Source organism: Apodemus sylvaticus, chromosome 6 (assembly GCF_947179515.1).
Source record: "Apodemus sylvaticus chromosome 6, mApoSyl1.1, whole genome shotgun sequence".
Lineage (NCBI taxonomy): Eukaryota > Metazoa > Chordata > Mammalia > Rodentia > Muridae > Apodemus > Apodemus sylvaticus.
In genome coordinates, this window is record NC_067477.1 from 21,718,890 (window position 1) to 21,733,191 (window position 14,302).

Here is a 14,302-nt window from a genome sequence, read left to right on the forward strand (position 1 = left end):
CTGGGAAGGAGGCAGAGGAGCTAGGACTCCGCTCTTCCCCATCTGACTGGTTTCTTTTTTTGTTTTGTTTTGTTTTGTTTTTCGAGACAGGGTTTCTCTGTGTGGTCCTGACTGTCCTGAAACTCCACTCTGTAGACCAGGCTGGCCTCGAACTCAGAAATCTACCTGCCTCTGCCTCCCAAGTGCTGGAATCACAGGCGTGTGCCACCACGCCTGGCTTCTGACTGGTTTCAGCAGGAAGAAAAGCACATCAACTCAGCAGGGACAGTCCCTAACAGGCGTGTCCCGGGAGAAGCCACCCTTCTGCCGTCAATCCTCGGTGCTCACATCAAGACACAGTCTCAAAAGATCAATCATGGTATGCACTCACTGATAAGTGGATATTAGCCTAGAAACTTTGAATACCCAAGACATAATCCACATATTAAATGATGTCCAAAAAGAATGGAGGAGTGGCCCCTGGTTCTGGAGAGACTCAATGCAACAGTATAGGGGAATACCAGAACAGGGAAGTGGGAAGGGGTAGATGGAGGAACAGGGGGAGGGAAGAGGGCTTATGGGACTTGCGGGGAGTGGGGACCCAGAAAAGGGGAAATCATTTGAAATGTAAATAAAAAAATACATCAATAAAGAAAAAAAAAAAAAGACCGGGCACGGTGACACCCTGTGCTTGTAATTCTAGCTCTGGGAGACAGAGACAAAGGCATCCCCAGGGCTCTCTGGCCGCGAGCCAACCTTAACCAGTGAACCCCAGTAAATCTGTGGTGGGGCCAGGGAAATGACTCAGCAGGTAAAGGCGCTTGCTGTGCGCACGCGTGTGCATGCTGACTTGAGTTTGATTCCCAAGCCCCACACAGTGGAAGGAGAGAACGGATTTCCTTAGTTTGCCCTCCAATCTCCACACAAACATCACACTACCAAAATCACCCCTTCTCCAAATAACCTAACAGAAAACAAGGTGTACTGCTTCTGAAGAAAACCAGTTGACCTTTAGCCCAAACATACATTCATATATTCATGCATGTATGTGTGTGGGCACACACACACACACTCCAAATGTCCAAATGACTTTGATTGAGACTGCACAGCCATATCAGAGGTGGGTGGAAGAGAGGCTGGCTCAGAGTGTAATGGTTTTACCAGGGAGGGTGACTGGGGTGACTGAGCCAGGGCTGACCTTAGGGTTTCTGCTTCCTGAAACCATAAGAAGTTCTCTCCACCACAGGAAACTACAAAATCCATGTTTTTTTTTTCAAGCCATTTTGCCCAGGGGCACGGCCTTACCTTGTATGCTCCTGCGTGGCTGGCACCTGCTGGGTCTCTTCTGGGAATCCCGGCCTGCTCCAAGGCTTCTTCTATGGAGAAGCTGCAGTCTATGATGAAGGCCACCATTTCCTTTAGCTGCTCTGAGTACTCTTCCAGTGAGGTCAGGATGCCTGTGCAGGTGCCAAACTCGTATTTCTGAAACTGTGGACAGATGGTCCTAGGGACACAAAGCAATGCTCACAGGCCCTGATGTGCTTTTTTGTCTGTTTGTTTTTGTTTGTTTGTTTTTAGAGACAGGGTTTCTTTATGGAACAGCCTTGGCTATTCTGGAACTTACTCTGTAGACTAGGCTAAGCCCAAACTCTTGGAGATTCATCTGCCTCTGCCACCCCAGGGCTGTGATCAAAGGTGTGCGTCACCATGCCGACTCAGCCAATGTGGTGCTTATTAAAAGGGCAGAGGAGGGAATCTCTGATACTGGCACGTCCGGAACTCTCTACATGGGAGAACTCGGTTCACCTCGGGGCTTTGCTGCTGTTTCTGAAGTACAACCAAACTGAAGCCACTGAATCAATGTGTGCATATCATAACCCGTGGGTCCCACCCCATTCCAGTTCCTGAACCTCAACTCGAGATCAGTCAGACCCACAAGAATAAAACAAAGATGGATTTTCTGCTACAGGGGGATGCTGCTAGACCCAGACAGACTTTGGTGGCTTCTTCTATGAGGTAAAAAAACCTCACACAGTATAAGCCTCAACTCTGCTTACCCCAAATCATTTGCTGGGCTATTTCTCCTTTCTAGCCATATACTAGGGGGTGGATTGTAGGGATGGCCAGGGTGTGACTCCATATTCAGACAGCAGCTACGAAGAGCAGCAAGTGTCTGGAGAGCAGAGAAACAGAACAATGAGACACCCTCCTCTTCTACTGCTCTACTTTGAATATGGAGTGTCCCCTCAGAGGCCCTTGGACTGACTGAATGTACCATCCCAGCCTGTGGTGGTGGTGGTAGTAGTAGGTATTGCACCTTTAAGAGGTGGGAACTAGTGAGAGGAAGTTAGGTCATTGGGTACATCCCCTTTAAGAGGAGGATGTTACTTCTCTCTCTCTCTCTCTCTCTCTCTCTCTCTCTCTCTCTCTCTCTGCTTCCTGAGCAGCTTGGCTCCGCCCCACCCCCCTGCTATGATGAGCTGTTTTGCCACGGTCCAAGCCATAGCCAGTCCGCCATAGACTGAAAACTCCAAATCAGCAAACCAAACAATCTGAGTATCAGGAAGAAGCTGAGGTGGGGCCAGGTCACCACTAGTCTTGAGATGGGACTAAGGCACAGGCGAATGGCTGGCTGTCCTTGGAGACTTTTAACTTGTAGAGTCACATGATCAGATGCAGACTCAGAAAAGGCCACTTCTGTGGGTGAGTGAAGATGGTCAGACAGAGGAGAGACCAGGAGGACGATGAGGAGAGTTACAGTGTCTTACAGCCTAGGTCAGAGAACATGGGAGCTGTAGCTATGAGGCTAGGGCATAGCACAGAGGCAGAGGCAGGGTTCCCAGGGCTACCTCTGAGGCTGGTTACACAGTGCTCACCCCTTACGTGTGAAAATACATCTAGTATCCCCAGTGGATGCCTGACACCTGCTAGCCCCAACCCCTGTATGTGTTATTATCCCCTGTATTTCTACACTTCACATTTCCTTTATAAGTCAGAGATACATAGTAATTATAATTATATACTATAATAGAAGTTATTTGAAACATTGAGTTATTTATTCCTGGAATTTCCCATGCAATATTTTTAGACATTGGTCACCCATCGGTAACCAAAGCTGTACAGCATGAACCAGAGCTAAGGGGGTGTCTGCTGTGGGCAAGCATGCACAATATGAATGGTATTTCCCCCTGTGGGTTAGAGATTCCAGCATTGTTCTTCTTAATCTTGTGCAAGGGCTTCCTGGTAGGAGCGATCGAGGGACAGGTGGCAGCGCCCGTCGCGGTTAATTTTAATCGTCAGTTTGATGTGGGAGGAGATCTCAGGCTGGCCTGTAAGGTTGGCTTTGGGACATTGCATTGATTGATTGAGGTGGGAAGACACATCTCCCGTGGGTGGCACCATTCCCTAGGCAAGGGGATCCTGACCTGTATAAGACTGGAGAGAGCGGGAGAGCAGAGCACCTGCATTCAGGCATTCCTGGATGGCTCTTGGGCCAGGCATGGTTAGTGCACGCCTTTAATTCCAGGCAGCAGAGGAAGGCAGATCTCTATGAGTTCAAGGCCAACCTAGTCTACAGAGTTAGTTTCAAGCCAACTAAGGGTACTGAATGAGATCCTATATAAAACAAACAAAACAACAACACCTGACCTTTTCTCCTGACTATGGTTATAATGATACTGGCTGTTTCAAGTTCCTGTTACCTTGATTCCCACGCTCCCCATCCTGCCTCTCACCCCCCCCCCACCCCCCCCACCCCAGTAATCCTGAGCTAAAATAAGACCTTTCCTGCTTAGTTGCATTTGTCAGGGTATTTAATCATGCCAATAGGAAATGAAACTAAGATGTAGACCACAGAATTTCTCTAGGCTTGGGGGGGGGGGGGCGGGGAGAGGCGGGGAGGGGCGGAGGACGGGGAGGGGCAGAGGATAGGGAGGGGCGGGGCAAGTGCGGGATTGGACAAGAGGGCACGAAGTAGGAAAGGTAGAGGGAACAGTTTGCTCCTGAGCAGTGGTCCTGTGGGGTTCTATGCCAGGACCTCTGCAGTCCCCAAGGCTGGATAGAAGTGTCCCCGGTAACACAGCCCCCCCCAGCCGCAGCATCTTCCCTTGCTTACAGCAGCTGCAGCACAGGCTTCTTACCTGACGTCTGGAGCAGCGCTCAGCTGAGGAAGTGTCTTCACGGCTTCACTTTGGCCAAGTAGGGGCAGAGGACCCCGGTTGCCCTGGCAGAAGCTTTCAAAAGCTGGTGCTAGAGATCTGGGCAGGACCACCACACTAGCTGGCTGGAGTCCTGGGTTGGGTGGGAGATGGGACAAAGGCACACTTGGTTGCTGCTTGCAGACCCTTGTTAAGTCCATGTTTGACTGACATGTTTTAGATGCACCCAGCAGTGTACTTAAGTATACAGCTTAGCTGTGTACGGTGGAGGGGCACACCTATAATCTTAGCACTCAGGAGACTGAGGCAGGAGATTGCAAGTTTGAGGCTAGCCTGGGCTATACAGTGAGACTCTGTTTCAACAAACAAATAAACAAACAGAAATATACAGTCTAGCCGGGCAGTGGTAGTGCACACCTTTAATCCCAGCACTTGGGAGGCAGAGGCAGGCAGATTTCTGAGTTCGGAGGCCAGCCTGGTCTACAGAGTGAGTTCCAGGACAGCCAGGGCTACATAGAGAAACCCTGTCTCAAAAAAACCAAAACCAAACCAAAACAAAACAAAACAAAAAAAGAAATATACAGTCTAGTACTTTTTGCACAATAAACACATCCACCTAGCAAGCACCCAGGGTTTGAGACACGGTTGTCTCTTCAGAGCCAGCATCTCGGCTGCTCCATCCATTGTACCACTATCCTAACTTCTAACCCACACAGGACCCACTACTGAACATCATATAATGGAGCCATACAACACATGTCTTTAAAGTCCTAACTCTTTTGTTAATGTCCGGGAATTGACCCCATGTCTTTGCATTTAGTGGTAGTCTGTTCACTTGCTAAGGTGTGTGGTATATTCACCCAATGAGAACTGACCCCTGTCTGATGGGAGGGACTTTTAATTTGGGTTATTGCAAATGGCACCTCCATGAGCATTACAGAGTGTGCATTTGGGCGTGGGCGTGTGCTCTCTCATTTGACAAGCACCTGGGCTTGCAGTAGAAAAGCCCAGTCAGTTTTACTGAGTTTGGCCCATTCCTATTGTAGCTCTACCGAGTGGCACAGCCATGGTGGGCATCTCTGGGACTCAGTGCTACATGCCTTTGTCACGTCTGTAGTCCTGGCAGCTGTGTCATGGAGTGACACTGTTTACAATGTGCTGTGCTGGTCACTTACCTCACTGACAAAAGCATCTCTCTCTCTCTCTCTCTCTCTCTCTCTCTCTCTCTCTCTGATGAACTAGCTCAAAGGATTATATCTACATAATAACCATGGTTGTCCCCAGGAGACAAGACCGCAAGTGATGCTGATGTTCTTCCCTATACCTTCTCCAGTGTTATAAGACTTACTCTGTGTTTGGACAGGCCCCCGGAAGTCTGTGAGTTGGAACTTCAGTTTCTCTGTGTCGGTGGGAGGCAGGGCCTAACAGGAGGTTTTGGGGCCACTGTCAGGCTGTGACCCTCACTAGCAGGTTAATGCCTTCTCATGTGACATTTTATTCTCATTGGCTTTGTTTAATCACCACAAAGACAGTAGTTTCAAAGCAACCTCGTCCTTCCTGACTGCCCTTTGGCATGTCTCTTGCTTTCCGCCACCAGTTAAAGCTGTGCGAGGCCTCCCCTGTTAGATTCCAGCACCAGGCTCTTGAATTCTCTAGTTCCCTAAATCATAAACTAACAGAAACTCTTTCTTTTTTTTATAAATTACCTACTAAGGTGATTAACTAGATGGGATTTAGAATCACCCTAGAAACAAATATCTGGGTGTGCAGATATTTGTGTGTATACTAGCAGGGTGGTTAGACACACCCTAAATATGGGTGGGTGGCACGGTTCCACGGGCTGCGGTTCCGGGCTAAATAAAGAGGAGAAAGTGGGCGGAGCAACCGCAAGCATCTCTCTCTGCCTCCTGACAGCGGAAGTCATGTGACCATGCACCTTCCGCTCCTACTGCCACACTTCCCACAGCGGACTGTAACACCTGGAACGGTGAGCTGGAACAAACCAGCTGCCCTTTCCTCTCATAACTTGCTCCTGTCAGGTGTTTTTTCCCAGCCACACGACAGATAGCCAACACACCCAGTATCACATGTCCTGCTACAATTAAGGCAGAGAGACCACACCACAGATAGAGAGCAGTGTCCTACTGGAGAAATAACCTCAGGGACAATTTTCCTAACTGCTAGAACTACTCCATGAACCCGTGGACATTTTCTGCTCTACAAGAACGCGATCAGCAGACATTTATTGTGGGTGTTCCCCTCATGGTGCTCCAGGCTGCTCTGTGCTAAGTTATTCAGGATGTCTTTGTCACACACTGTATCCACTGGCTCTGAGCCTTTGTATGATGGGTCCAGGGGTTCCTCAGAGAAGAGGGGTGCAGCAGACATGGCCATCTTCTGGGTGAACCCAGGACCAGCAAGTGGTGAGGCAGTACGGGCACCCATCATCTGGAAATGCAGTGTCTACCAAGGTCACCCACAGGCTTTTCAAAGGAGGAGGCTCGGGGCTGTTGCACTTCTCAGTGCACAGCTGTGGGTCCAAGATGACCTGCACCTGCAGTGAGGTGGAGAGGACAAAGCCAGCTTAAAGGCCTCCCCTCCTCTCTCCCCTGTCTCTTCCCTCCAAAGCCTATTGTGAGGACAAATTGGATTTTTAATGCAATAAATCAGGGAGGCATTAGGGATACAAAGCTTCTTTGTTTCCTTTTTAATTAAATGCACTTCTGGGTGAGTTTAGGTTTTGTTCATCCTCCCTACTGAGGGAGATGAATAGAAAAGTCTTGAGTTGTCCCCATTAGCAACACAATATGGAATGGCCACTTGCCTTAAGGTCCCTCTGGGGCAGTCCGCACTTCTAGGTGAGGGTGCCTCTCTGCCCAGGGTGATTCATGCATCCCCTGGGGGCTCTCCATTTAAGGTCGTGACACTTTCTCTTTGTGGAGAGAAACTGAGTGATTTATTCTGAGTCTTTTAACCAAAAATCGATTTTTTTTTAAACAAGAAGAAACAGGAAAAATAACCACTTTAGTGCTCTCCATTGGATTTAAAGCTTATAAAACTCAGCTCCAGGCTGGAGTTTCCTAGCTTTGGGGACATACACATTCTGCTGATGGATCGGTCCACAGCAGGGCTTGGCTTGGAAGGACCTTAACACCCCAAGAGGGCCCTCCAGAAGGATCCCCGGGGAGGAGCCTGTCTGGGAAAGTCACACAGGTTCCTTACAGTGTGCCTCTAGTGAGGAGTGAAGCGGGAAGTCACACTCTCAGTGTCCACGCTGGAGGCCCAAGGCCTGGGCTGCTCAGGCTCACAGCATGTCCAGGGAGCTGTCTCTGTCTCCGGTGAAACTCACATTTACTGACTGTGTACCATGACTTTGATAGACCTTGGAAATCTTCTACACAAGTCTGCGTCTTGTCATTCACATCTTAACAGACCACTTTCAAGACACAGGCCTTGGCCTTCATTGGCTCAGGCCTTAGTCACATGACTTGTTCTGACTGAGACAACATTAGGATGTTAGTTTGTGGTGTGAACAGTCTAGAGCCATGGCTTGCATATACACCTTAACGGACTGTTTCTCTTGGACTCTTGAGCTTCTGCAGAAAGAAGTTTGCACCATGTTGGAGAGGGTTCTAGTTCTCCTTTCTATTGCTGTGAGAAACACTATGACCAAAAGCAACTTGAGAAGAAAAGGATTTAATATGCCTTACACTTCTGGGTTACAATTCATCATTTTAGGGGAAGTCAGGGAAGGAACCCAAGTAAGAACTGAGGCAGAAACTGTGGAGAAATCCCACTTACTGACTTAAGACTACCTGGCTTGTGCTCAGTTAGCATTCTTATACAGCCCAGACCAACCTACCTAGGGATGGAGCTGTCCACAGCAGACTGGCAATTAGCAATGCCCCCACAAACATGGCCACAGACAAATCTGATTGAGGAAATTAACAATTAAAGTTCCTTCTGCCCAGATGGCACTTGGCATTGCCAAACTGACACTAAAATCTAACCCCAGAGAGAGGCTCCACAGAAAAATAGTTTAGGCTTTCTGATCCAGCCACCCCAGTGGAGATCATAACATGACGGAGAAGTCCTTGAGTGGTCCAGCCTCATGCTGCAGGCAGAGAGAACTCCTTCACAGAGCAGAGCCTCAGTCATAGACTTGTGGAAATTATGGTCCTAGGTCATTACACCTTAGGGTACTTTGTTGTGCAATAATAGGCAGCCCTTCACCCACAAATAATAATAGAGGCTTGACATAGCAATATGCTAAATAAGAGCTCACTTGCTTTATGAATATTAAGCACACTGCTGGTTTTCCCTTTGGTGTTTGGATTTTCACTAGAAAAATCTATAGGCTATTTTTTTCTTCCTTATTTATTTATTTATTTATTTATTTATTTATTTATTTATTTTGTGTGTGGTGCTAGGACTAGAACCAGGGCCTTGAGCATAATAGGCAAGTTCTCTATCATCAGACTACATCCAAGCCCTTAAATGTTTGTTTGTACTGTGAACCATCAATAGTACTTAGGTCTGTGACAAATCTGGTGTGGTGTGGTGTGTGTGTGTGTGTATGTATAGGTGGAGTCAGAGGGTCAGGAGTTCAAGGTCATCCTTGGCTATGTAATGAGTTTGAGTTCATCCTGGCTACATGAGACCCTGTCTTAACAAAACCAGCCAATCAAACACCCAGACAAACGTCTATTGGCACTCACCTTCAGTCATGCTGGATGTGATGTGAGCTGCCTTGAGTAGACTCCTTCTGGCAGACGGACGACAGGACCTCAAGAGGAGTGAGAGGGGTACCATGCCATCCAAAATGAGAGAGAGGCAGGGAACCTGTGCGGTGCAGGAAGGTGGAAGTGAGAGGCAGTTTCCCGTAGGCACGGAGTTGGTGTTGGAGTCTGTGCCCTGGACTGCCCTAACACTTGGTGACTTCTGCATGTTCTTCACCTAACCTGGGCATCTTCCATCCCTCTCTGAGGCCTTTGTGTTCCACAGTAGCAGCTGGGAACCAGTCTCAGGACAACAGCACCAGGCTGGGACAGAGCTTCTCTGTTCTAACAACATTCTTTGAACGACTCTTTTGGGGCCAGGGCCACAACTGACTAATGTTCTACTTGACTTTAAACTCCATTCTCTCCCTGGTACCTGGCAGACAGAGCCACAGCGTAGACGTCTTCCACAGGCTCCAGAACACTGATGACAACCCAAGAAGTACAGCCTGAAATTCTCTCCACAGACCAAGTAAAGGAGGGAATGGTGTTTATAATCACAGATGAACCGTCAGCCCCATTAGCTGTCTCCTGTGGCTTTTGATGTTTCCATGAGTTCTTAGAAAGCAGGGACTTGGTGTTATTTGCTTATGCATACCCCTCTACACACAGTGATTTATTTGGGTTTGGGCAAGTGAATACATAGTATACATTTGAAATATAGAAGATATTTTGAGGATATAATTAAAAGTTTAAAAACGTGGGCCTTGGGCAGTCACTCAGTTGGTGAAGTGAGCGCTTGCTGTGCTAGTGTGAAGACCTGAGCTGGGATCCAGTGCCCACGTAAAAGGCTGAGCAGAGCAGAGTGTGCTTGGGAGTGTGTGTGGCACTAGGAGGTAAAGACAGGAGGAACCGTGGGACTTGTTGGCCAACCAGTCCAATCCATCAGTGAGCTTCAGGGTCAGCAAGAGACCTAGTCTAGGAAAACAAGGTGGAGAACTGTTGAGCAAGATCTCCAACCTTAACCTCTGGCCTCAATGCGCTCATACACACACACACTCCACGTGTGTGGATACACATACCTCATACGAAGTTTAAAAATTATTTCAAATTACAGAAATGGTCTCAAAGCTTTAGGAAATTATGCTTAGAAAGAAACCTTGTAAGTTAATTTTTCACGTAGTACAGCGTTGCTCAGGTGGGTTAGCTAGCAGCCCTGACCTCTGACCCACATTCTTTTTATCCGAATAGGCCACGTGCCTGGCGTAAGAACATAAAAGCAAGTGTTTGTTGAATGACTGGCTGATTGCAGAGTGGAAGCAAGTATGGGTTGAAAGCGATGTTACAGGGAGGAATTTAGATAAGCCTAATTTTCCACAACCCTTTCTGTCAAAAGAGATGTATTCAGTGAGACTCAAAACCACCAATTTGTGTTTTCAGCTCTAGCCAATCTCTTAGGTAAGAAACCATGTAAGCCTCAGGTCTAACATAAGAAAGATTTGAGCTTGTAAAGACTCTCAAACAAACAAAAGAACAAGATTGTTCCAGAAAGAGGAGAGCTGCATTTAAAACCGCCTTGAGAGCTTTGGTTTAATAGCTGCAAACAGAGAGGACACAGAGGAGAGAACAGTCAGTCCTGCTGGGCTGGGGAGCAGGAGGGGTCAGGTGAGGTTGGATTCCAGGCCCCAGTGGACAGCAAAGCTGAGGGCTAAAGCAGCTGCTCTGGCAGGTTGAAGTAGTGTTTGCAGGCTGGACTGGCAGACCTGATTCCAGGCCAAGCAGCTAGTCAGCTGCTGAGATCCTAGATGTCTGCGGTTCCCAGAGTCACCGCAGGAGACTTAACACCTCTGTCTGTCTGTCGCTGCTCAGTAAAGGCCAGACACAACTAGTCTGCAGCCACACGGGAGATGGCGGTCAGAGCCTCTGGTCTCAGCTCCAGCTGTAGCTGGAGGAGGAAGGACCGTGTACCAAACCCCACTGAAGGAGACATCCAGAACGCAGCTGACAGCGAGTGACAGCTGGGCTAGGCATGAGTTATAGCTTTAGTCCATCACATGAGCGATGTTGCCTTCCGTTATTTATCTATTGTGTTAATAGAAATACAAGTGGATAAGTCAGGTGCATGCAGGTGGTGGCGCACACCTTTAATCCCAGCACTCGGGAGGCAGAGGCAGGCAGATCTCTGAGTTCGAGGCCTGGTCTACAGAGCAAGTTCTAGGGCACAAGGAGAAGCCAAGTCTAAAAGTCTAAGTCCAAGGCTACACAGAGAAGTCCTGCCCTGAAAAACAAAAAGGCATCAACAACCATCCCACCAAAATAAATAAAAGTGGATTCCTGATTGATTTCCTAACCTGGAAATAAATATAAGAAATGATATGGAGATAAATAAGGTAGAGACCTGCCCTGAGGAATGGACACTGCAGCTTTGCCACATGTGTGTCCAGCAAGAAGGAAAAATAGTAGTGTCCCTTCTGGCATCTAACTTCCTAGGTTACAGGTTATTCCCTGAATAGAGGTAACGCAGCTAGAGACTGTCTGCTCATAACAAATCTCTGCGCACCCACTATGTGTCAGGCACCATCTATTGGCCATTTATAATAGCCCCTAAAGAAAGGCACGGTTAAGTTCTATGTGGACAAGGAAATAGAGATCAAGGGAGGTCCAAGAAGTTACATAAAGTCCATAATTCATGGGTAGAGACCAAATCCAAACCTGATTTAAGTCTGTGAGTGATTGCTAACTACTTACCCACATCTGTGTATTTATATATCTATGTAATCATCCTATCAGCCACCCACCCATCCATCCATTCAACCATCGTCCATCCATCGTCCATCCATCCACCATCCATCCCATCCATGATACACCAGTATATTTTAGCAATAGCACAGACCATTTCTTATTAATCACAATGTGATTGTAGGTCCAGAACCTATATGTTTCTTAGAAGACTGAATACTGAACTCCTTCAGCTTCCCATCATGACCTCTGGTGAACCCACAGCTGTGTGGCCCAAGTGTCTCCTTCCTCAGTATCTTTCTCGAGAAGTAAGAGGAGACAAGATCCAAATGGTGAGTTCTAAGAAGCTGCCTTCCTACCAAGAACTCTCTCTCTCTCTTTCTTTCTCTTAGAGAACAAACTATTAAATCTACAAATATTATTCTTTAGCATCAAAGGTCCTAAGACTGGATGGTAATAGTTAGGCCCTGATTCTTCTTTCCTGTCCTATACTCCTAGAAATAAGATTCAGACTCAAAAAATACCTTGGCCATATAGCTAGAATCATAATTTAAGATAAACCATTTATTTTAACCTACATTCTGCCACGTGGCTGGTTACCTGTCCATATTCTCTTACTGTATGACTGTCTCGTTACATCTTACCATGCCTGCTCTATCCCAGAGTCTCACCTGTATTTCCTGACTAAGCCCCAGGCCACGGGATTTTAAATTAACAGGAGGTGCATCCATACAATACATAAGCTATTCTTTCTATTCTGGGCCCCATAGACAACCATCCTCTCAGCAGGGTCTGACACACCCCAACCCCAGAGTAAAAATATCTGGTCTACTCCTATGGTAAATAACTGAAATTCCACCTTCACAGAGCCACCCCTTTGCTTTATTCAGTTCTAGGAATGCATCCTACGATATTTTCAAGTAGCAAATAAAATCCCAGGGTGCATAGCAGTGCTGTTTGTCATCTAAATAATTTAGAAACAACTAAGTAGAAGCTAATTGAACACATTCAGGTTTGGTTATAGTGAAGATTATGTGTATGGTATTTGTCTTATCTATTCTTCTGTTATAACAAATACCCAAAACTGAGTAATTTATTTAAGAAAAAAATATAGGGCTAGAAAGATGGCTCAGCAGTTAAGAACACTGACTACTCTTCCAGAGGCCCTGAGTTCAAATCCCAGCAAACACATGATGGCTCACAACCATCTGTAATGGGATCTGATGCCCTCTTCTGGTGTGTCTGAAGATAGCTACAGTGTACTTATATATAATACATAAATAAATCTTTAAAAAATGAAAAATATATAATTTTAGTAGTCAGGGGTGATGACACATGTCTTTAGTCTCAGCATTTAGGAGGCTGAAGTAGGAGGATTGCCAATTTAAGGCCAGACTGGCCTACATAATGAGTTCGAGGCCAGCCTGGTCTACAGTATGAGTTACAGAACAGCCAGGGCTACACAGAAAAACCCTGTCTCCAATATCCATAAGAAATACAAATTAAAACCAAACAAATAAACAAACAAAACTTAACCACTGTAGGGCACACATTCAAACCACATCCAGACCAGGAAATGTCAGATGACTTAACTATTTTTTAAATGAGCTAACTCTTTATTTGTTTATTTATTTATTTTACATTTTGTTTGTTTGTTTGTGTTCTCTCGAATATGCACATGGATTGAATTCAGACTGTTGGGCACAGCAGCAAACACCCTTAGCTACTGAGACATCTCCCTAGTATCTCTTTGTGCCTCATCTAAAACAAATTCTCCAACATATGAAGGAAACAAGGCTAGGGATTCTCTATGTACAAGCGCACTACCCATATCCAAATCCATATAGGCCAACTTTGGAAGGGAAGACACGGAGGTGATGGGGGAAGGAGCTGAACATGGGAGGCCTACACATGGAGAGGTTGACTTGTGTTCCCATGCATCCCTAGGTCTGTCTTGGCCTCCATCTGCTCCCTCTTCATCCAACTCCAGGGAGCCAGAGTCACTCAGGAGAGCCTTCCTGAGTGACTTTCACACTCTGCCAGAAATCCAGAGCTCCCAGTGTTCTCTCAGAGAGCATGCCCCTCCTCTCCATCTCTGTACCAGCTGTACCAGATGTGGTGCTGAGGGGTGCCGGGAACACTGAAGAAGGGACCAAAGAGGTGACCTTGAAGAGACACCATGACCATGGCAACTCTCATAAAAGAAAACATTTAGTTGGAGCTGGCTTGCAGTTTCAAAGGTTTAGTCCATTTTCATTGTGGGAGGGAGCATGCAGCATTCAGGCTGACACTGTGCTGGGGAAGCAGCTGAGAATTCTACATCTAGATTTGTAGGCAGCAGAAGGAGAGACTCTGGGCTTGGATTGGGCTTTTGAAACCTCAAACTCACCCCCCAGTGACACGCTTCCCCCAACAAAGCCACACCTCCTAATCCTTTCAACTAGTGCCACTCCCTGGTAACAAAATATTCTAATCTATGAACCCAGGTCAATCATTCTAATGCAAACCACCACAATGACCTAGAGTATGCTCTAAAGTGGAGCGGAACAGGGCAATATTTGTGACCCAATTCTAAATTCTTTCTCATAAACTATCTACAATTTATACTTAGACAAATTGAACTAGTGTTCAAGCACAGTACATCTACCCATCTACCCATACATCTACCCATTCATGCATCAATACATCTATCCATCCACTCATTTATCC

At 46.7% G+C, this 14,302-nt stretch overlaps 1 protein-coding gene across 3 annotated transcripts in view; it reads right to left on the reverse strand.

The window, feature by feature from the left end:
* The window catches only part of Dglucy (D-glutamate cyclase), an 83,618-nt gene that overhangs the window by 39,685 nt on the left and 29,631 nt on the right, over window positions 1-14,302 (reverse strand). For all 3 annotated transcript variants that reach the window (XM_052185248.1, XM_052185246.1, XM_052185247.1), the window contains exons 2-4: window positions 8,855-8,978; window positions 4,119-4,269; window positions 1,285-1,483 (exon numbers count right to left, since the gene is read on the reverse strand). In XM_052185248.1, coding sequence (XP_052041208.1) covers window positions 1,285-1,483; window positions 4,119-4,269; window positions 8,855-8,948 — 444 coding nt within the window. In that variant the 5' untranslated portion in view covers window positions 8,949-8,978. The remainder of the gene's footprint in view (window positions 1-1,284; window positions 1,484-4,118; window positions 4,270-8,854; window positions 8,979-14,302) is intronic.